This window comes from Staurois parvus, unplaced genomic scaffold (assembly GCF_062004578.1).
Source record: "Staurois parvus isolate SC_StPar_1 unplaced genomic scaffold, SC_StPar_1.0 ptg000021l, whole genome shotgun sequence".
Classification (NCBI taxonomy): Eukaryota; Metazoa; Chordata; class Amphibia; order Anura; family Ranidae; genus Staurois; species Staurois parvus.
The window spans coordinates 16,165,267-16,190,257 of record NW_028317817.1 but is presented as its reverse complement, the minus strand read 5'-3'; the positions used below and the strand labels follow the sequence as shown (position 1 = coordinate 16,190,257).

Sequence of the window (24,991 nt, the reverse complement as noted above, 5' to 3'; positions counted from 1 at the left end):
TTTTACAGCAAATAGCAAAATAATTACACAGCGATAAATACAAAATGTCATATGGAGTTCTTGGGACATGCACAGAATACACATCGTGCTTGAATAATAATATTATTATGCCATGTTAAATTGTTGTGTTCATCTGCTCTCCAGGATATGGAAGAGGATTATGAACAGAACTATGCATAGACTGTCACATTCAGATTCTTGTTGGCTGTAGCTGCTTATGTTCCTATGAAGATCGATGCTCCATTTTGATTTGTATATAAAAATGGTATATAGAGCAAAAACTATAACATGTCCATACATGTTACAATAGAAGTGTATTATGTCCTTTAGACTTGCCAACAACGATAAAAGGTTCACCCACATTGAAGGTTATTTACTAAAACTGGAGAGTTCAAAATCTAGTGCAGCTCTGCATAGAGACCAATCAGCTTCCTGGTTTTAATGTCAAAGCTTAAAGTGGTTCTAAAGCCTCCATTTTTTTTTTACCTTAATACATTCTATGCATTAAAGTGTTACTAAACCCAGGAGCTTGCATTCACTATATCTGGTCTCCCACAGTACACAGAACATGGAAATGCATTTTTTTTAATAAATATAAACTGCTAAATACCTTTTCTCATCAGCAGTTAGAGCAGTCTTGTGACTTCTATCAGTGTTCAGCAGAGCACATGTTAAAGCTTGTAGGAGGAGTTTTCACTTTGCTCTAGGAGGATGCAGAACCCCTGACCTCTGTCTGGACAGTACTGATTGGCCCTATGCTGATCACATGCACTCTCACAAGAAAAAGAAAACCTCTCTAGCAATACACGCCAAACTGAGCATGTGCAGAGTGTCCCCACATGATATGTCTTATCAGGAGATAAGGGGGGCACTGGAAGAAGAGGAGGATCTGAGAAGTCAGGATCAAACAGCCTTTTTACACAATGCAGAGGATTAACCCCTTAGGTTCCACAGTGAGTATAACAAGCATGCTTTACTGCATATACAGACCAGGGGCGGACTGACCATTTGGAAACTCGGGCCCTGCCCGCGGGCCCGAGGTCAGCAGGGGGCCACATGAGATGCCCCTGGTACCTTTTTCATAGGCTTTTTTGAGTTTGGGCAAGGACACAGGGGCCCCATGATCCCCTATTGCCCGGGGGACCCATGAGTTGTCAGTCCGCCCCTGATACAGACTGCTTTTTATGTTTGGGTTTAGTAACACTTTAAGGTAAAAAACCTTCTCTGCTGCAGGATCCCCCCAGCTCCCCCTTACTCTTACCTGAGCCCAAACTGAATCAGCAACCTGCATGACAGCAGCAGCTCTTGTCTCCCACCACATTGGGCGGATTGATAGCAGTGGTAGCTGTTGCTTCGTGCTCCTGTCAATCACCTCCAGTGAGGAGGGAGGAGAGGCCAAGTCCCACTGTCTGTGTCAAATGAAGCAACAGCAGGGCTCAGGAATGAGCAGGCATGAGTGCCCCCATGGGAAGCAACTTTACGTGGGGGCACTGGATAGAGGGGAGGAGACAGGAGCTCCGGCAGGGGACCCGAGAAGAGGAGGTTGGGGGCTGCTCTGTGCAATTCCATTGCACAGAGCAAGTAAGAATAGAGATGTTTGTTTTTTGTTTTGTTTTTTTCCTTTACAATCCTTTTAATTGAACAAGCTGAAGTTAGAAGCTGATTGGCTACCATGCACATTTGCACCAGATTCTGAGTGCACCAGTTTTACTAAATTTCCCCTGATATATTTAATTTATAACTAAACAGGTTCACACACCATGCAGATATTGTTAAATAAAAAGGAGTTTCTATAATCAAACTGGAATGTATAGCCATTGCAGCTTTTTTAAAATATGTTTGACTTTTGATAGACTACAAAGACTTTTGTTTTCATCTTGCTGTTCTTAGTTTGCTATGCATAGCACTGGGGGTTGATTTAGTAAAGGTGAATAGACCTTGCACTTTGGAAGTGCAGTTGCACTCTGCAAGAGCATTTGCTCCAGAGTTTAGTAAATGAGATGAAGCTTCACTTTGCAAAGAATACCCAATCACATGGAAGAAAAATAAAAAAAAAACAGCATTTTTGCTTGCACATGACTGGATGATAAAAGTCAGCAAAGCTTCTATTCATTTACTTAGCTCTGGAGCAAGCACCCCTACAGAGCACAACTGCACTTGCAAAGTGCACAGTCTATTTGCCTTTAGTACTTCAAACAGTATGTGTCAGTAATTAGATAGCTTTGCCATGCGGGCCAGAAAGTGTGAGCATGGCTAGCTGGGTGGGGAATCACCCCAGAAACAATAAAACACCAGTAGGAAAGGTGGCACCCCCCCCCCCCCCTCCTCGTGCTAATACCTATTATCCACAGCTGTAATGGTGAGGAAGGGATGGCAGATTACTTGAATAATGAAATACGCAGCTCTCTCTAGTGGATGATCCAGAAATTTCAATCTCTCCCTCTCTATTTATATAAATATATATATATATATATATATATATATATATATATATATACACAGTATTTATGATTTCAAGGTAAGTGTTGAATTAACAATTCAACATTTGTGTTCACTAAAAATATATTATGTTTTCAATTTTATTGTTGCTGTCAGCCATTGCATTGTGGTGTATTTTTTTCAATATTTGTCATCATATTTGTTTATATTTGCATTCCAAATAAGAAATTATATTAGCAGATGGTAATTTCTAATTGCAGGGAATAAATTCCAATAGTGTGTCGAATACAAAAAGAACAAGACAGGAGATGTAAAAGAAAGGAGATGAGCACAAAGAAAGACATTTTGGAAACAACTTTAAAACAAGAAAATGCTTTCCGGGCAAAACAAAGCAGAAAAAAAAATTCTCAAATGGAAAAAAAATGTTCTCAGTGAAATGAAAGCATATGTATCTGAAAAGGTGATACAATCCAACTGAAAGGGAAGAAATAGATATGTCTCTGAAAGGGAAAACAACATATTCAAAAAGGAAGGCACAGAAACAAGTATACCTAAAGATGTAAGAAAAAAGATGTGGACAAAGCTGAACTCAAGGATAAAAAAATACCCTTGCAGTGGTGTGCCCCCACACCAGGACCACTGATAAGGCAGTACAGCCAACCCTCCTGTACAGGGCCCAGGCCCCATCCGTTCACAAGGGCCTGGGAACCTGCCAAGCAGGTGTGCTGGCTGTACTGCCTTATTACTGACACCAATCCTCTTGTGCCTCCCCGCACAGTGCTACCAGTTTCTTTGCCTCTTTCACCCTCTGGCTGCACTGCAGGGGGATTGATTCTAGTATGTGAGCCCCCATCACCCCTAAGGGGATGCAGCAGCTATAGAACACAGCCACAGGTTCTAATTTGGCAGGTGTGGGCGAGTGGCCCTGAATGCACATTGTCTTTGTTCAGGGCCGCACACCCGCACCTACAACTGTCAAACTAGGACCTGCGGCTGTGTTCATACAGCTTCTTCTTCCCCATAGAGTAACATAGGCTGCTTGCACACAGGCAGCTCCAGCCACATAAACAAACTAATGATTCACAATATACAGGCCACAGCGCCCATGTGAATGAGCCCAATACTTCATGCACACACAGAGCTTAAGCAGGAATTTTGTTGTGTTTGTGTCCCCTAATAATGATTTTAGTGTATTTTTGGAGAAAAATTATTTTTATTTTTTTGGGGGGGAGCTTGTTTTTTTTTTGTTTTATTAAGGGGTATTGAACTTGGATGAAGTTGAGGGGTGTTTAGAATGCCCAAGGGAACTGTGAACTGTGAGGATAACTCCTTAGCAACTATGTACAAGTCCATAGACAAAAGAGGTTTCTTTTTGAAGCGCTATCCAGCCCTCCTGGTGTAGAACCTCAGACCCCAGGTGAATCCTCCTCCTCACCCAGCTACCTAAGGGACCTGGGCAAGGGGACCCAGAAGCTGCCACTTTAATAAAGTAGTCCCAGATGAGGAGCTAGTTGGGATCTCCACCTGACTTCCTTCTCCCCTTATCTGACCCATGGAGTGTAGGATTACTCACTCTGCCTCTTCTGTAAACATGGTTTGATGGCTGCCAGGCCCTACACTGGGCTGGCTTCTTCCCTACTTTTCAGGTTGCCCTCTCTCAGGGGGCAGTTAAAGTAGACAGATCTTCCTGTTCAGCACCTGCCTGTAAGTAGGCCCCTCTCTTGGCCCCTTCCCAGGCTATGCTCTCCAGCCTCTCACTCCATCTTCCACCTGACACTGACCACCTCTTGAACAGGCTCTTCCATACTCAAGGGCTGCCTGACCCCATGCCAAGCCTCCTGCTTGGGGATTCGTCAAACTCCCCTGAGTATGCAGATCAGCCCCTTCTCACCCCTACCCATTGCCTTCTAGAAACTTCTCAAGCTTCTAGAGCAGGAGGAGGTATCAGGGAACTGACCTGCAGAGCCATCAACCCTGAGCTAAAGTTACCTGGCACACTCATCCCAGGCTGACCCATACCAGGCTACTATTCAGCCACTAACTAACCTAGCTAACTCCCCCTGACTAACTAGAGGGGCACTAAATAAGTATTACAGTTTATTACGCTACACATTAACTCAACGAGCATATACACCAATTGGATCCCAAGTTTTTGTGAAAGCTCAATTGAACAAGCTAGAGGGGATTATTTACTAAAATTAGAGAGTGAAAAATCTGGTACAGCTCTGCCTAGAAAACAGGTTTTATTGTCAAAGCTTAATTGAACAAACTGAGTTTAGAAGCTGATTGGCTACCATGCACAACTGCACAAGATGTTGCACTCTCCAGTTTTAGTATCTCAACCCCATAGTGTTTCAAAGAAGTTATATTCTGCTGATGTGAAATGTACTGTGACTGAAAATACACTGGACCTTGCCATTGTGAATTAATCACTTCAAGTTCGGACACTTTTACCCCATTCCTGTCCAGGCCAATTTTCAGCTTTCAGTGCTATCACAGTTTGAACGACAATTGCACGGTCATGCAACCCTGTACTCATATGAGTTTTTTAGATTTTTTTTGAGACAGATTAAACTTTATTTTGGTGGTATTTATTCACCACTGGGATTTTTTTTTTGCTATATAAATGAAAAAGTCCAAAAATTCAATAAAAAGTTTTTTTGTAAATAAATAATCTTTCTTCATAAATTTATTCAGTTATCTTTTTAGTAAAAAATAAATAACCCAAATTAGGTTACAATCAAAAATTTAAATTTTTCAAACCAAACATTTTTTTTATATATTTTATTTTTTTATATTATTATTTATGAGGTTTTTTTTTAAAACATACTGTCACCCTAGCAGTACAGTGTCACCATAGTGACACTGTACTACTTGTGGGGGGTGATGAATTTTTTTTTTTGTTTACATTGATTGCTTTTATACCCATAAAGGCTGTAAAATCAATAATTTCTCCTCTCTGACTGCATTCTTGCAGCCATTGAGAAATAACTGTGAGAGCTGTGATTGGTCACAGCTTGTCACATGGTACAAGGCTGTTGTGAATAGTCTTGTAAAGCGAGAAAGAAAACGAGAAGCGCACCAGCCTAGCGCATTACCTCAGTAACCAAAATTTATTAATTAGAAAATGATACCCACAAACAGCTAATAAAATCAGGCATGTAAGTCCTCAGAGGGACTTGAAAGATAAGGAGCCAGCGCGAATCCCATCATGGGGGTAGATACTCAGTACATAGAATATAAAAGTTGATGCAGCGCTAGAGATTCTAATACCTAAACAAAATACAACATAAAATATATAAATATATATAGATGTATATAGATGACCCAAATCAACAGGGGAATACACCGGGAACAATGACCCTCAATGGACAAATAACAGTGGTTAAGTGCAGGATAGCGTGTCCATAGTTCATATATCTAAAGAAGTGCAGGTGAATCACAGCACACTCCAAACGTGATCCCATGCAGTCTAGCTGCAGTGGCCTCTCACCTCCACTCTATGACCCCACAGGGCCACAAAGCATACTGTAAATCACCTCGAGATCCTCCAATTCAGTGACTCTTTAGATAGGATGGCATCACATGAACCAGGACAGTATTCATCCAGACCAGTAGGCAAACGGAAAGCACTCTCCTCCGATGTCACAACCGCTCATAAGCTCATAAATGAGGAGATAAACACAGTCCTCATAGTATATTACCGCTTTAATGGCAAAAAGGCAATATATATCCAGGAAAAGGAGATAATCCACTTACATGGCAACAGCTTGTATAACAATGTGCTGAGTGTACAGCAAGATCACAAAGGTGCACCAAGATGGCGTCACGCCGGAAGTACGTCACCACGCTAATGCCGTCGACGCGTTGCGTCACGTAACTCGTGACTTCATCAGGACAGTGTGATTGGCCAGCAGTACTTCCTTATAAAGGCCAGAAACCGCACCCATCCAGACTACAGTGGGCGGTGCGATCGCGGCCATATTCTAATGGTCCAATATACAAAAAGCCTATACAGCCATATTACTGTGGTTCAGTGTGGGCAGACCTTCTCCCATTAGGTCTGGCGGTCCAAATAGGATAACAAAACTTAGATGAAAAGCACCACACGACCAATACCTCTCAATAATGAGCACATAAATCATGGGGAGACTAATATTAAAAATTAGATGTGGAAAACCACATACTTTAATAGTAAAATGAATAAAATAAAACGAGCATGTCCATATAGAAATATATATAACATGCCCTGTATAGATAAATATAAGATATCATACAAAAAATGTATGAGCTGAAATATGTAAATAATATATAAATAAACCAAATAAATATTAAAAAATGTAAAAAATATTTGAAAAATATTATAAAAATTTATAATTAAAAAAGAAAAAAAGCTCCTTTGTAATCATGCATGAACTCTTTGCTTCAAATACCATAACACACAATAAATCGACATAGGGAATTTATCGATCACTGATAAAGCAATTTAGGTCGAACTCAATATTGAGTCCCATCGGGGCAAATGTATCCATAAGGAAAATATATTTAGATTCTGTCTGACTTAAAGATCTCACTTTGTGGGAACCTCTCCAATGTTTCTTGTATTTTTCAACTCCCCAAAATTTAAGACCAGAAGGGTCTTGATTATGGTACAGCCAAAAATGATTGGATAAACAATGTTTCGGGAAACCCTTTTTTATATTCTGGACATGTTCTCTCAACCGGACCCATAAGGGTCTTTTTGTCCTTCCCACATATTGCAAACCACATCCACATTGGAGAACATATACGACCCCCTCCGTCCTACAAGATATAAAATCCTTGATCTGAAAGGACCTACCATTACTAGTGGCTGTAAAGGAGCTCAATCTAGTGTTCGAACCCCTTGTGGCTCTACAAGCATAACAAATCTTACACGGGAAAAACCCTTTCTGATCAAGAAACGTGGCTTTAGAACTTTTAGTGGGGGGGTCCAGTACACTACGAACCAATTTGGACCTAAGGGAAGGAGCCTTCCTATATATAAACTTGGGTGTGACCGGTAACAATTTTGAGAGAATGGGATCAGTTTTTAAAATCGGCCAATAACGTCTAAAGACATTTTCTATCTGTTTATAGTTACTAGTAAAATCCAGAATAATTGCTGTATGGTCCCCCGAGTCTTCTAATTTGGGTTTATCCATAAGGAAATTACTCCTCGTCATTGTTCCCACTTCTACGATCTTATTTTTAATTGTTTCTCTAGAGTACCCTTTACTACAAAATCTCTCTTCCATAATGTTAGCTTGCTCATAATATTCCTTAATATCTGAGCAATTCCTTCTAAGTCTAACCAGCTGTCCTTTCGGGATATTCATCAGCCAAGGAGGGAAATGGCAACTATCTAATGGAATATATCCATTCCGATCTACTTTTTTGAAAAAAGTTTTGGTATGGAGATTATTATCCCTCACCGAGATGCACAAATCCAGATAATTAATAGAAGTACCACTTATTTCCCACGAGAGCTTGATACATTTATCATTACTGTTTAACTGATTTAGAAAAGACAATAAATCAGATTCCAATCCATCCAGATAATGATAACATCGTCAATAAATCTTTTATAAAGAAGTAGTTGTCTAGGGGGATTCCGATACACTGCCTCCTCCTCCCAGTGGGCCATAAACAAGTTGGCCACACTGGGAGCAAACCTGGCCCCCATAGCTACTCCTTTCATTTGGTTATAAAACTGTTTTTTATACCAGAAATAGTTATGGGAGAGACAGTACTCAAGACTTTCCAAAATGAATTTCCTCTGTGGCCATTGAAGGTCACTAAATACTCTAATACCCCAGCCTACTGAATCCACTGCATCTTTATGAACAATGATGGTATATAAAGCAGAAACATCTGCACTCGCAAGCAGGATACCATCCTTTATGTTAACCTCCCTGGAGGTATCCCCGAGTCTAGCTCGGGGTAAGGTTTCAGTACCAAAAGCGGTAACCCCGAGCTACACTCGGGAATACCATGCGGCGCTGCTCCACGATCCCTGTATCACTTACCTTGTCCTGCGCTCCCACGATGTCCCTCCTGCAGTGTCCCCGACAATGTAATCCGGCGGATGCCGGCATCTGTCATCTGGGTTCCGTCCCCTGTGAGCGTCGGGACGTACGGGGGACGGAACGGCGGGAAATTAAAAAATGACAAAAAGTGACATTCACTAAAATCACTAAAATCACATAGTATTCCATTACTGTATCAAACCATTTCGCATAAATTTTGTCCCTAGTGCTTTGTCCTGTGCCCTGCCTGCATTTTTACTGTTCTTATTGCCTGGAAACTGAGAAATGTCCATGGTGTCCAAAAAGCGTCACTTTAGGTCAAAAGCGGTTTTAGATCAGCTAGAGAACAGCGATAGTAAATCAGAACCACTTGCAGAATTGAGTGATAATGATTTGTGGGGAAATTCGTCATCAAACAGTGAAAACGATTTTGCGACTTTGCTCAGTGATGTGCGAACTTGGCGCTATATTTCAAATTTAAGTGTTTTTGGTTTGATTATATTATTAAATTAAATTTATTATTATTATATTATTATTTTTATGATTATTTATTAAATTATAATTTATGATTACGTGTTTCAAATTTTATCATACCCGGGATGTTTACTAGACTCTTGTTCGGACAGATTTCAGTGAGTTATTCCTAAAAATTACAGCCCTACAATTAAAAAAAAACATATTTCCATGCAAAAAAACGGTACCGCTTTCAGCACCAAAAATCTGAAATAATCATACCGCCAGGGAGGTTAATACCATCTAACAGTTGTATAAGGTGTTTAGTGTCTCTCAGGTAGCCCTTAGTTTTGATGACAAGGGGTTGAAGGAAAATGTCGATATATTGACCCATCCTAGACATAACAGATTGTATCCCATTGACAATGGGTCGCCCTGGTGGGTTCAAGGGGTCTTTGTGCATCTTCGGTAGGGTGTAGATAACTGGTAATCAAGCTGTTGCCATGTAAGTGGATTATCTCCTTTTCCTGGATATATATTGCCTTTTTGCCATTAAAGCGGTAATATACTATGAGGACTGTGTTTATCTCCTCATTTATGAGCTTATGAGCGGTTGTGACATCGGAGGAGAGTGCTTTCCGTTTGCCTACTGGTCTGGATGAATACTGTCCTGGTTCATGTGATGCCATCCTATCTAAAGAGTCACTGAATTGGAGGATCTCGAGGTGATTTACAGTATGCTTTGTGGCCCTGTGGGGTCATAGAGTGGAGGTGAGAGGCCACTGCAGCTAGACTGCCTGGGATCACGTTTGGAGTGTGCTGTGATTCACCTGCACTTCTTTAGATATATGAACTATGGACACGCTATCCTGCACTTAACCACTGTTATTTGTCCATTGAGGGTCATTGTTCCCGGCGTATTCCCCTGTGGATTTGGGTCATCTATATACATCTATATATATTTATATATTTTATGTTGTATTTTGTTTAGGTATTAGAATCTCTAGCGCTGCATCAACTTTTATATTCTATGTATATTGCCTTTGCTTGGTATGGGATAGATGCTGGCTGCTTTTTAGCCTATCCTACTGTTCACCATAAGAGCGCAGGAGGATATATATCTATGAGATACTCAGTACAGCTGACGTGTTTCGAAGGGCATCCCTTCTTCATCTGAGCTCATTTTTCTTTGTCGCTTTGCAGTATTGGTCGGGCTTCCCCAGCCTTGTTTGGAGCTGCACAACTCTACATGCACTGGTGGTCGATTTTTCCAGATCTGGTTCCATCCATCCGCCACCCGCCTGGGTCCTAGAGCGCAGGAGAATTTGTTTCTGGTGAATAGTCTTCTACCATGTGACCTCTGTGATCATTCACAGATTTCACTAGTAGTAAGCAATGATGTCAGCAATTGACAATTTGCTTACTACTATTCATGTGATCACTGATTGGACAGTCAGTGATCACATGATCGGGACCTCACACAGATGTACCGTACAGAGATCGGTGTTCTGCTCTGTCCGGAGGACACAGCGGGCACCGATCGCAGTGCTGCACACTCCCCATTTATGAACGGCTACCCACACCTGCACTGCTCCTGTCCGGCTGTTTATGTACATGGGCCAGACGGGAAGTGGTTAAGAACCTGTAAAATGGTTCTATAGGCTGAAGGATTTTTACCTTTATGCATTCTATGCATGAAGGTAAAAACCCTTCAGTCTACAAGTCCCCTCTCACCCTCTGTGTGTCCCATAGAGGCTCAGGAGCGAGTATGCACGAGTGCCCCCAAAGCAAGCCGCTGTAAAGGATGAACTTAGCCTTAACAAAAGTGAACTCCCTGGCAGACTATCTTTGCTGTGATACCTGCCCACACCTTTTTGGACAACTGGCTGTAAATATATGTCCAGCATCAAGCCAAAGCATTACATCCTTTCAGAATCTACACAGCACTATCTTTGATTTGGTTGTAAACCAATATAAAGTTTAGGGAGACAGAGGAGTTTGTTTACAAATAGGCTGTTCGCTTTGCACGTGAATTTGCCCCAGTGCTCAGTTAAGATGGTGAAATTTCACTTTGCAAAGAATATCCAATCACGTGCAAGGAACATAAAAAAAGAGCAATTTTGCTTGCACGTGATTGGATGATGTAAGTCTGCAGAGCTTCACCTCATTCACTAAACACTGGGGCAAATTATAATGGTTTTTACTTTTTTATTGGGGAAAATGCAAAGTATGTAACTCAAGGATTTTTTTTTTATGTAGTGAAACATATCTTGACAAATTAATCTTTTACATCAGGGATGCGAAATTATACACTTTGCAACTAGAATTTGTATGTATTTTGCTTTGTAAAGTATACATTTTGATGAATAATGAGAAATAATATTTTGCTATATATCATATCTACAGGTATTTATGGAAGACTCACTTTAAAAATGTAATGTGTCTGTTTGCATATGGTAAGAAGGATGAGCAGCAGGGTGAGGTATTGTTTAATCACGTGAGATGGGTGAGGTGTGCCAGTTCATGTGCTTACCCTTGGGTAGACCTCAGTCAGACAGCTTGCTGCTCTCTCTCCAATAGGAAATAGCTTTCCAGCCTGCAACATAAATCATTTAGAAGCTAGTTTAAAAATTATGCAATTGAAGATGAAATTTTTATGTTTCTGGTAGCTGTTCTATGCTATAAAGACTTTAACCCACCAGTGTGTCCTGGAGCAGAGTGTTCTGGCTGGAAAAACGTTTGACGCACATAAATGCATGTAAACGTGCCTAAATGCTAGGCATGTTTAGCACTTGAACATTAATGTATTTCAATGGCCAGAATAAATTATTTATTCTGGCCAATAAAGCTAATTAATGCCCAAACACTTGATGCAGGTAAATGAGTGTAAACCCGGTACACACTTTTTTAAATGTCAGGCTTTTTGTGGCCAAAATGCTGCTGGCTTCCAGGAGAGGTTAAATTGAGGCTCTGTTCACACCTATGCACTTTGCTTTTTGTCCATTTTGCAGTGCTTTTCGCAGTTTTTCTTTGCGTTCTTCTACATGCGTTTTTGGCACAATTTTGCTGCGATGTGTGTTTTGTTCAGCTTTTTTTTTTTTAAGTGGAATTTTTTTTGCTGGATGAAATAAAAATGCAAAATGCGGTAAAATTGTGGCAAGATCGTGGCAAGAATGCACTACCATGCATTTCAGCAGATTCTCCATTGAACTCTATTGTAGCAAAAATGTTGTTTCTTGCTTTTAAAGAAGTCTCTGACCCTTTTCAAAAATGCAGCAGTTCAAAAAAGCATAGATGTGAACATGTTCCTTAGGAAACCATGTTAAATGGACTGTAGTGCATTTCTGCATAAAGCACTAAAAAATGCGTTGGTGTGAACAGAGCCTAGATATCATTGTATGAGGCCTTACAGTAACTAACAAGCATTTAAATTTAAAAAAAAAATCTCAATTGTGACTAGGTCTCTTTATGTCACAAAATTTAAACTGGAGATATCTAATTTTCATACAAAAAAATGACTGTCTCACCCAGCACTGGGGGTGATCATTTTTAAATAAAGGATGTAATTTATTGCCCTATAGTAATATGTAGGGTTTTACCAATACTGATACTGGTATTGGTACCAAACAAATGCTCCAATACCTGAAACCGACACCTTTGTGGTGTGATTTGAGCTCATATAAAATGAACAGGCTCAAATTGCACTGCAAAGCATAGCATGCAATTTGAACAGGAATGTGGTGCGATTCCTGTCCGAATTGCACATGGTTTCTCGCATTGCTCCTGTGTGTACCCAGGCTTATCATACTGACTTCTCCCTGGGTTCACATAGTAGCTGTGAGGAAAACCACATACAATTCAGACAGGAATTGCACCGCAATCCTGTTCAAATTGCATTCTATTCTTTGCAGTGGGATTTGAGTCCATTCTTTTTGTATGGGCTCAAATCACACCACAAAGGTATCGGTAATTGGTATCAGCGAGTACTTAAGTACAAGTATCTGTACTCGTACTTACTGGAAAAAAACAGGTATCGGTGAATCCATAGTAACATGAATAGTAGGAGTTTCTAAAGCCTAACCCCAGTCAATAATTTTCCTTTTATGTCCTGTGGAGCGATTCCTCATCACTTTCAGTCCTTACAAACAACATACAGGTCTTCTATGCAGAATGTAATATGAGCACAAAACAGTAACTAAGGAAAACAAATAATAGCCAACTGCCTCGATCTCAGGGGTTCAGGAGTATGTGCACTGTCAGCATCACAGTAAATTAATCCTTAGTTATCTACTTTGGTTATGTTTAATATACCAACAATATGTTATTATACAGGATTTATATAGCGCCAACAGATTGCTCAGCGCTTTACAATATACAGGGAGCAATACAGCACCGATACAATTCAATACAAGAGGGTTAGGAGGGCCCTGCTCCTTGGAGCCTACAATCTAATAATTAATAATAGTATGTTTTGTAAGTCTATAGCAGACATAGGCTAAAAAGCACATAGAAAACAAACTAATGGAAGGTTAAATATTATTACTATTATTATTATTGTTAATAATAATAATAATTATTAATATTTGATTAAAATAACCTTATAATATGCATCCATGCTGTAACAGTTTCAGCAAATGCATAAAAAGTAGCATACATATCAATGTTTGGAACTTTTTATGGAAATAGTTTCAGTAAAAAATTAAGTTTCATAACACATCAGGTTGACACTAGATGTAACTGTAGCTCATAGTAACATTTGTGGTCCAATATGGCTTAGCAGAGGTAAGTCTGAGATCTCTGGCTAGCTATGGTGAGGATTGCCAGTGGCCAACACTTTGCAAATATGTCAGAACATTTTTGACATGCATTTACTCTTTCTAGTCTAAACACAAAAAAGCAGAATTGACACATAAGACACAAGTTAAAAAACAAATTATATATATATATACAGTTGCAAGAAAAAGTATGTGAACCCCTTGGGATTACGTGTAGTTTTGCATGAATTGGGCATAAAATGTGCTCTGAACGTCATCTAAGTCACAACAATAGAAGAACACAGTCTGCTGAACATAATACTACACAAACATTAGATGTTGCCATGGTTTAATTGCACATAACATGTAAACATTCACAGTGCAGGGAGGAAAAAGTATGTGAGGCCCTAGCTTAATGACTTCTCCCAGAGCTAATTGGAGCCAGGAGTGAGCCAACCTTGACTCCAATCAGTGTGATGATATTGGATGTGTTGCGGACAGCTGTCCTGCCCTTAAAAACACACACCTGTTTTGGGTTTACTGGTTTCAAGAAGCACTGTCTGATGTGAACCATGCCTCGCAGAAAAGAGCTCTCAGAAGACCTACGATCAAGAATTGTTGACTTGCATGAAGCTGGAAAGGGTTACAAAAGTATCTCCAAAAGCCTTGATGTTCATGTGTCCACGGTAAGACAGACTGTCTACAAATGGAGAAAGTTTAGCACTGTTGCTACTCTCCCTAGGCGTGGTCGTCCTGTAAAAATGCCTGCAAGAGCACAGCGCAGAATGCTGCATGAGGTAAAGAAGAATCCCAGAGTGTCAGCTAAAGACCTACAGAAATCTCTGGCACATGCTAACATTTTTGTTGACACATCTACAATAAGGAAAATATTAAACAAGAATGGAGTACATGGGAGGACACCACGGAGGAAGCCATTGCTGTCCAAAAAGAATATTGCAGCACGTTTGAAGTTTGCAAAAGAGCACCTGGATGTTCCACAGCACTGCTGGCAAAATATACTGTGGACAGATGAAACCAAGATTGAGTTGTTTGGGAAGAACACACAACACTATGTGTGGAGAAAAAAAGGCACAGCACACCAACATCAAAACCTCATCCCCACTGTAAAACATGGTGGAGGGAGCATCATGGTTTGGGGCTGCTTTGCTGCCTCAGGGCCTGGACGGATTGTTGTCATTGATGGGAAAATGAATTCCAGAGTTTATCAAGACATTTTGCAGGAAAACGTACGACCATCTGTCCGCCAACTGAAGCTCCGCAGAGGATGGGTGATGCAACAGGACAATGACCCAAAGCATACAAGTAATTCAACAAAACAATGGCTGCAACAGCACAGAATACGCCTTCTGGAGTGGCCCAGTCAGAGTCCTGACCTCAACCCGAGTGAAATGCTGTGGCATGACCTTAAGAGAGCGATTCACACCAGACATCCCAAGAATATTGCTACACTGAAACAGTTTTGTGAAGAGGAGTGGTCCAAAATTACTCCAGATCGTTTTGCAGGTCTGATCTGCAACTACAGGAAACGTTTGGTTGAGGTTATTGCTGCCAAAGGAGGGTCAACCAGTTATTAAGTCTAAAGGTTCACATACTTTTTCCTCCCTGCACTGTGAATGTTTACATGTTATGTGCAATTAAACCATGGCAACATCTAATGTTTGTGTAGTATTATGTTCAGCAGACTGTGTTCTTCTATTGTTGTGACTTAGATGACGTTCAGAGCACATTTTATGCCCAATTCATGCAAAATGCCACGTAATCTCAAGGGGTTCACATACTTTTTCTTGCAACTGTATATATATATAATTTTTTTTTAACTTGTGTCTTATGTGTCAATTCTGCTTTTTTGTGTTTAGACTAGAAAGAGTAAATGCATGTCAAAAATGTTCTGACATATTTGCAAAGTGTTGGCCACTGGCAATCCTCACCATAGCTAGCCAGAGACCTCAGACTTACCTCTGCTAAGCCATATTGGACCACAAATGTTACTATGAGCTACAGTTACATCTAGTGTCAACCTGATGTGTTATGAAACTTAATTTTTTACTGAAACTATTTCCATAAAAAGTTCCAAACATTGATATGTATGCTACTTTTTATGCATTTGCTGAAACTGTTACAGCATGGATGCATATTATAAGGTTATTTTAATCAAATATTAATAATTATTGTTTTGTTGAATTACTTGTATGCTTTGGGTCATTGTCCTGTTGCATCACCCATCCTCTGCGGTGCTTCAGTTGGCGGACAGATGGTCGTACGTTTTCCTGCAAAATGTCTTGATAAACTCTGGAATTCATTTTCCCATCAATGACAACAATCCGTCCAGGCCCTGAGGCAGCAAAGCAGCCCCAAACCATGATGCTCCCTCCGCCATGTTTTACAGTGGGGATGAGGTTTTGATGTTGGTGTGCTGTGCCTTTTTTTCTCCACACATAGTGTTGTGTGTTCTTCCCAAACAACTCAATCTTGGTTTCATCTGTCCACAGTATATTTTGCCAGCAGTGCTGTGGAACATCCAGGTGCTCTTTTGCAAACTTCAAACGTGCTGCAATATTCTTTTTGGACAGCAATGGCTTCCTCCGTGGTGTCCTCCCATGTACTCCATTCTTGTTTAATGTTTTCCTTATTGTAGATGTGTCAACAAAAATGTTAGCATGTGCCAGAGATTTCTGTAGGTCTTTAGCTGACACTCTGGGATTCTTCTTTACCTCATGCAGCATTCTGCGCTGTGCTCTTGCAGGCATTTTTACAGGACGACCACGCCTAGGGAGAGTAGCAACAGTGCTAAACTTTCTCCATTTGTAGACAGTCTGTCTTACCGTGGACACATGAACATCAAGGCTTTTGGAGATACTTTTGTAACCCTTTCCAGCTTCATGCAAGTCAACAATTCTTGATCGTAGGTCTTCTGAGAGCTCTTTTCTGCGAGGCATGGTTCACATCAGACAGTGCTTCTTGAAACCAGTAAACCCAAAACAGGTGTGTGTTTTTAAGGGCAGGACAGCTGTCAGCAACACATCCAATATCATCACACTGATTGGAGTCAAGGTTGGCTCACTCCTGGCTCCAATTAGCTCTGGGAGAAGTCATTAAGCTAGGGCCTCACATACTTTTTCCTCCCTGCACTGTGAATGTTTACATGTTATGTGCAATTAAACCATGGCAACATCTAATGTTTGTGTAGTATTATGTTCAGCAGACTGTGTTCTTCTATTGTTGTGACTTAGATGACGTTCAGAGCACATTTTATGCCCAATTCATGCAAAACTACACGTAATCCCAAGGGGTTCACATACCTTTTCTTGCAACTGTATATATATACATATATTATGATATATACTGTACATCTATCATTTGTTCTACAATAGAACACAGTGTATACATTTCTATAAAGCAACATTTTAAGTTTTTTTTTTAAGAGCTTTTGAGCAGCTCCTAATATAAAGATGTTTAAAATATGCAGTTCAATTCTTAAACTTTTCTTATCCTTGGATATAGGAGATGGTTGAGGCTGCAGTGCACTGTTCGCCCCAGGCACATACAACTGGAAATAGTAACAAAGTATAAATGATTAATCAGTTAACATGTAACTGAGAGAGTGGCCAGTAATGGTTTGACATTTATCAGCCTTGTCTCCTCCTGCCCAATCTGTGTCAGGTGTGTTGACATTTGCTTTTAATTAGAGATGCTCAAATACCTTAAAATCTGCTGCATTGACGATTCACAAATATTTTGCTATATTAGCTTTTTATATGCCTCATTTTTTTCTTTCATGGAAAAGAAGAGAAAAATGCTTTCCATTTGAGTTACATCGTTTTATGCTAAATGCACATCTACATGGGATGGAAATTCTTTCCATTTTTGGTTCCTTTCACAATAGCAGCAGCCATCCCAACAACACCCCTGAAAAGAGATCCGCAGGGGATTGCTTGTCGTAGGAAAGTGAAAGAAAGTTTGCAGGTGTTTAGGAGGAAATATTGCCATATCCTAATGTCTGCTTTTTCTTGGGCTTTTTGTGGGTATGCTTATTTTACTTTGCAGAACCAGGCAACTGCGAGCCAAGTATTTAGTTTATTATGTGTTATATGATGATGTCTTCACAATAAATGTCTTTCTTTCTGGACGAGGTTGCGGCACAAACATCTCCACTTACATGTGAGAGTTTGACAGGCAATACTCGGCATGTCATATTATTGTTTCCACACCGCTATGCAAAGCATCATGGTCATGGCAATGTGTATCCACCTGAGTGGCACCATGTCTCTTTGTAGGTGGGGGCAGCAAAAAAACAGATCAACTGCCTATTTTTACTGCCCCTTGCCTGCCCCCCCATGTGAAAAGAGCTTTACGGTTACAAACTGGAGACCTCAGCTGTGACAGAACTAACAACAAATATTAGTTCAAACTTTGTTCTCATTAAAGGGTCTCTCCACCAAAATTTGGTATTTCAGCTTTTGGTAGATGTTGGAGAGTAACCATAGCTACATTTTTATTTAATTTAAATCAGCGGGGCCTATTTTAGCTACCTAAGAGCTTTAACAGTGGATACAAACTCTTTCAGCAATCATTATGACCTTTTGTGGGTCTAGATGATCATTTTTCTTCCTATTGTTTCTTACCATATTGCCCACTTGGAGACCAGCGGAAAAATATAGAATGATTTGCTTAAAAAAAAAAAAAGAAAGCAATGAGAATCTGAAGGGTGAAGGATGTAAATTGATTATTTATCATGGCAAGCAGGGCTTTTTTTTCTCAGAGAATAGGTGCAGGAACTCCCCCTTTCTGAATCACCCCTTCTACCCCCTACCCACCTCCCAGTACCACCCCTTTTATAGAATATAGAACCAAGTATCATTTTGTGGTGCTAAGTAATTTTTTATGGAATTTGTTAATGATAACAAGAAAATACCACCTCAGCAATAATAGATCCACTCTAGCAACAATAGACCCCCAGCAGCAACAACAGATCTCCCAGCAGCTATCATCAAAAAACCTCTCCATCAACAACAGATCAATCCCAGTAATAACTGACCCCCCAGCAACAATAGATTCTACACCATGCCCACATTAAAGTAGATCTGCTGCAGTGGCAAGAGATTCCCCAGCAGCCAGCAACAATAGACCATCCAGCACACCCCAGCACTCCTTGCAATTACATACATTCAGTGCTGGAGGTGCTAGAAACTGCTTTCCCCCACGTTCCTGCTAAAGAAAAGCTCTGATTGTAAGACCAGATCCGGTCGTCATGATGCAACATGACTGCTGGGTAATAAGATGACCTAATGAGCGGCAAAAGACAATCACTATATCTAGATACTCCATTTCTGTAATAATACAAACCTGGATAAACCAAGTTCAGGGAACACGTCAAATAATGAGGTTAATGTACAATATGGATTAAACGCTACAAAGAAAAATAGTGTCAGTTAGGTATCCCCCATTGAGGGTAAGCACAGACTCTACGCTGACATATTGTCCAGGGGAGCATTCAGCTGGAAACTACAGTGATTATTGAGCGCGTACTTCCATTTACTGTCCATATTTTCACAGTGGAAGACTGGTAAGAGTAGAGGGATGCAGGAACAGAAGTGTACCCTATCTGCTGCTGGAGGTGATACTGATTGTTTTTTCTCTTTTGAAGTCTTTCTGTCTTCATCACTGAATCTGTTATCTCTTGAGAAGAGGAGTTTAAAGTGTATATAAACCTAAACCATTGACAATTTTTTTTTTACCTACTGGTCTCCATTCACAAATCAATATCTACTTTAAGAAATGCGATAAAATTACCACATAGTGTTTTTCACAAAATGTTTTCAGTTCACTATAAACTGCTCCCCCACTCCCCATTAAAGATTAGCACCTTTGGGGGGGGCGGGGGGGAGCGGGTACCCGAATTTGACAGGTACCCGCTCCCACTTCCGGTCTGATCGCCTAGGTAATCGGAAGTGGAAGGTGTCTTCCCTCCCTGTAGTCTTTTGGGACACGTGACAAGTCCCAGAAGACTACAGGACCATTCATGAAGCGCAGTGCTACTCGCGCATGCGCAATGGGTACCTGGCTGTGAAGCCGCAAGCTGCACAGCCGGGTGCCCACACTGAAAATGCCAGCCTCCTGGAATACAGAAATGCCAGTAAAACAGGCTGCGGGGGGGACACCGCGGGACCAAGGGACAGGTAAGTGGCTGTTTTTTTAAAAGTCAGCACCTACAGTTTTTGTAGCTGCTGACTTTTATTTTTTGACAGAATGAGTGGAACTCCGCTTTAATTCATTATTTTATGAAGCGATGCAGTATTTTAGTAGTGAAAACTTGCAGTAATTTAAGGCCGGTGATAGCCAGCATCCTTAACAACCAGTAACTGTCATGGTTGTTAAGGAGTGGGAGGCCGCCCTGTCCCTGACAACCATGACTCATCTGCTGTCAGCAGGGTTTCCCAATGTAAACAAAAGAATTACAAAAATATTTAAAAAAATAAGACAAAAACCAATGTGCCCCCCCCCCCCAATCCACACCAGGTCTGGTATGGATTAAGGGGGACCCCACTCTGTTTTTTTTTTTGCTTATTTTTCTTTTGTTTACATTCTGCTGTCAGCAGGGAACCCTGCTGACAACAGATGAGTCATGGTTACTAGGGATGTGGCAACTGCCTACTCCTTAACAACCATGTCAGTTACTCGTTGTTACGGACACTGGCAACTGTCAGCTCCTTAACAACCTGTTAAAATTATACACATTCCCTATTGCATGCCTAGACCACTACTTAATTACTGCATTTATTTATTTCCTTTTGTCAATTAAGTTTAAAGTTGTTTTATGCAGTATTTATTTTGAGTGTGTCGCGGTAAATACCACAAAACAGCATAATGAATTGACAATTACAGGATCGCACCTGGACACCTAATTACCACATACGATCTGCTTTAGTAAATGTAGCCCACTGTCACCAGAGCAGTGCAGTGTCACCAGAGTGACACTGCACTGCTCTGGGGAAGAGGGGGTTGGGGGTGATTGCTATTTTTTTTTTAAGCTGTGATTGCTTATACAGTCATGAATGGCCAGGCCGCGATGACATCACTCCCACACATGTGCGTGGCAGTCATCATCATGGCACAGTGCTCTGCATTCAGAGCACACTCAGAATGTCAATAACTTCTAAACGGCACAAGTTTAACCACTTCGGGTCCAGACACCTTCACCCCCTTCCAGTCCAGGCCGAGTTTCAGCTTTCAGTGCTATCACACTTTGAATGACAATTGCGCGGTCATGCAACACTGTACCCATATGATTTTTTTTGCATTTTTTTGAGACAGATAAAACTTTATTTTGGTGGTATTTATTCACCACTGGGATTTTGTTTGCTATATAAATGAAAAAGTCCAAAAATTTTGAAAAAAAAGTGTTTTTCTTATAAAATTTTGCAAATAAATAATCTTTCTTCAGAAATCTTAGCCAAAATGTATTCATCTATCTTTTTAGTAAAAAAAAATAACCCAAATTAGTTTATAACCAAAAATTATAATTTTTTAAAAATGTTTTACATTTTAATTTTTTTTTATATTATTATGTGTTTAGTTTTTTTTTTGTTAACATACTGTCACCCTACTTATGGGGGGTGATGAAGATTTTTTTTCTTTTTTTAAACTGATTGCTTTTACACCCATAAAGGCTGTAAAATCAATCATTTCTCCTTCTCTCTGGTTGCATTCCTGCAGCCATTGAAAAATACTGTGAGAGCTGTGATTGGTCACAGCTTGTCACATGGCACAAAGCTGTTGTGACATCTTATTTACTACTATTCATGTGATCACTAATTGGCCAATCAGTGATCACATGAATCGGGACCTCACACAGAGGTCCCGTACACCAATCGCGGTGCCGCGTGCTTCCAGGGAGCGCGCACAGGCAATGGATGCGGGGGGGAATTTAAAAACATCCACCCGCATCGGCAGCGCTCCCGGGCCATTTATATACATGGGCTGGACAAGAAGAGGTTAAGAGCTACTTGCAGGTAAGACTTACTACAAGCTTACCTGTAGGTACAAATTGTAAATCAGAGTTTACTAGCACTTAACGAATAAAAAATGAAAAGCTTACAAATATAACTAGAAAAGCTACAATTTCTGGGGAAATTGTGTGAAGTGTTCTTGCCTCCACCAGTAGTCCACAACTGGAGTGGGCGGAGTAACTGTTGTGTGGTTGGAGTGGCTGGGGTAACTGTGAAAAGGTTGGACTGGGCAGAGTAACTTTATGGAGTGGGCAGAGTAACTGTGTGGAGTGTTTGGAGTGAGTAAAGATAGTAAACATTACACTAACCAATTGATTGATCAAATTTAAAAAGTGCACATGGCAAGCTTGATAGAGTGAGAAATGCATTTCAACTTTTATTTTTCAGCTCACACTCTAGCTTTTGTCACTTTGCTGCCTGATCACACACCTGGGTTCGTATGGCAACTCCCTCTACAGCAAGGGAAGATAAGAGCGGTTAAAAACAAACTGTTCCAACTTGCTCACTTTACTGGCAGTTGCCATTTTCAAATGGTTGTAGTTTAAAAATTATACATCCTACAGCGAAGAGCTTTATATTGTGAGAATCACAAGACCCAGACCTACATTCTGATGCATAGTATGTCTCTGAAATATTAAAAATGAAGGCACAGTCGCAGTTTAGATATTGCCCCTCAAATTTGAGGTGGCTAGAGTGGGGTTTCAATGAATGTCAATGGGAGGCGTGAGTTGCAAACAAATGGTCATATTGTGAAAACTATTAGGACTATGGCTTAGCCATGGACATTTTTAGTGGCAGCAGGGATAGCTGAACGTTTTGATATAAGATTTGTGTAGGTGGGCTTGAAAATGAGGGAGTGATGGCAGTTTAGAAACCATGTCCTGATTTTTCTGCTCACACTCTAGCTTTTGTCAGCTCCCACTCTAGTTTTGAAAATTCCGCCATTCATTCCTATGGGACCAATTTCACCACAAAAACACTGATTTTTCGTGAACCATTCTGCGAAACGTTCCACAAATAGCACACCAATCGGGAACAATCCGCACGTTTCGGTATATTACTGTCTATGTAGTGTAAAAACTGTGGGAGGAGTTAGGGTGGTAAATTTGGCTATAATAATAAGAATATATATGTGAGATAACAGTAAGTGGTCTTGCCATGCAAGAACACTTAATAAGGATAAACACTGCAGTAATAGAAAGTAGAAATATCTGCTCACGAATCTCTACTCTCCCGTAAATCTAATCAGTATGAGTATTAGGCTACTTTCACACTGAGGAGTTTTTGAGTTAAAAAAAAGTGCCTGAAAAACTCAAGAAAAATGCTTCCCTGTGTTTGTGAATGTATATCTATGTATGTTTTCACATTGAGGTGTTGCGCTTACAGAGCAGTGTAAAAACTCCTGCTTGCAGCATCTTCGGGGCATGTTTGGTGAGTTAAAAAAAAACCCAAAACGCCTCTTCCCATTGAAATCAATGGAAAACGCCTGAAAAATGCTTGAAAAGCACCTAACACCCCGGTTGCACTGGGTGCGACTTGGCATGCGATTTGCATGCCATGCGACTTGCAAATCATATGCCAAGTCGCACCCTATTTTCCGCAATTACAACGGTCAAATCGGTGTGGTTCCAACTTGGTCGGAGCTGCACCGATTTCTAAAGTAGTGCATGTACTACGTTTGGTGCAAATTGCATAGACATCTGTGTCAGATGTCTTGCAAATCGCACCTGAAACAGGGCATCTCACCCAACTTTGAAATCATGCGACTTCACTGTAAGTCGCATGATTTCAAAGTCTTGATGTGACCGTGTAGTTAAAAACACCTCTGAGAAGCGTTTTTGGTGCAGTTTTTAAGTCACGTGTCCTTTAAAAACACTCAGAAAGCCCGGCAAAAGCGCAGTAAAGATGCCTATGCATTTTTGCTGTGTTTTTTCAGTGGATTAGTGTGAACGTAGCTTACACCCCAGTCACATCAAACCCTACTTTGAAATCGTGCGACTATTTCAAAGTTGGATGACATAGTGCAATTTCAGGTGCGATTAGCAAGACATCTGCTAGAGATGTCTATGCAAATCGCACTAAAAGTATTGCATGTACTACTTTAGAAATCGGTGCGGCTCTGACCAAGTCGTATCTGCACCGTTATGAGCACTCTTGCGGACAATAGGCTGCGATTTGGAATGCGATTTGAAAGTCGCATGGCATGTAAATCACATGCCAATTTGCATGCAGTGTGACCAGGGTCTAGTGACTGGCTGTGAGGATGAAGTAAGGATGGCCAGGTGCAGCCAGTCTATTAGCATTGCACATCATTAGAACAGAACAGAAGATGCAGTGATAAGCTCCCCACATCAGCCACAGAACAGAAACTTTATCAGGAACAACCCCTGAGCTCTCTACTCACAGAACGGACATGAGGGGAGCGATCTACGAATCTTCCCCCGTAGATGGGAGCCGGCGTCTCTTCTTTCAGAACTCCCATTGTATAGCGAGCCAGAGGCACCCAGCACCCCCAACTCCGCACCGGTCACCGGCCGCTGTTTACTGTTACCTAGCAACAGGAGGAGGTCACGTGCCCCGCTCTGCTGTATGGATCGTGTTGCAGCTGTCACTCCTATCCCTGCACGCAGTAGATCGGAGCTTCCAGTGCTGATCCTCAACCCACAACGAACCACTATATCTAATGTTCACTCTTTCTAGATTTTTATTTGTATTGTTTTTACTAAAACTAAAAAAAATGTGCATTGTAGTTGGTGATTTATAAGAATCAAAAGAAATGATAAGAAAATCAAACTAAAAAAAAAATTATTTATAAGGATTAAAAGAAAGAACTGTGACAACCAGGGCTGCTGTTAGAAACCACGGGCCCCATACAGCCAATCTGGCAGGGCCCTCCCCTTCCACTAAAACATAGTTTACGATGCTTTATTTATGAATGTACACAGTGAGTGATTGGAACCAATCACTCATTGTGTTCATTCGGGAAAGGAAGGGCTGGTAAATGTGATGTATTTACTGGACCTTTCCCCCACTCTCCATCCTGAGAGATGGTGTTGTGTGCTTGCAGCTGCTGAAAGGAGTGGAGGGAAACAGGCAGCATTGTGGGGGTGTGGGTGGAGGCACACAGAGGAGCCTAGGCAGCAGGGGGAAACATATGGTGCACAGGGAGGGTGATGGGTGTGTTGTGGGGCAATTACTGGAACCAATCCCCTGTATAGCTCTCTCTGCAGCAGCTGAAAGCCAGCGGGAGGGAGAGGAGAAGAAGCCAACT

At 40.8% G+C, this 24,991-nt stretch overlaps 1 protein-coding gene across 2 annotated transcripts in view; it reads right to left on the bottom strand.

Moving 5' to 3' along the window:
• The window catches only part of EFHB (EF-hand domain family member B), an 84,887-nt gene extending 60,640 nt beyond the window's left edge, over nucleotides 1-24,247 (bottom strand). For both annotated transcript variants that reach the window (XM_089691118.1, XM_089691115.1), the window contains exons 1-2: nucleotides 24,125-24,247; nucleotides 11,473-11,535 (exon numbers count right to left, since the gene is read on the bottom strand). In XM_089691118.1, coding sequence (XP_089547244.1) covers nucleotides 11,473-11,535; nucleotides 24,125-24,202 — 141 coding nt within the window. In that variant the 5' untranslated portion in view covers nucleotides 24,203-24,247. The remainder of the gene's footprint in view (nucleotides 1-11,472; nucleotides 11,536-24,124) is intronic.
• Between the last annotated feature and the right edge of the window lie 744 nt (nucleotides 24,248-24,991).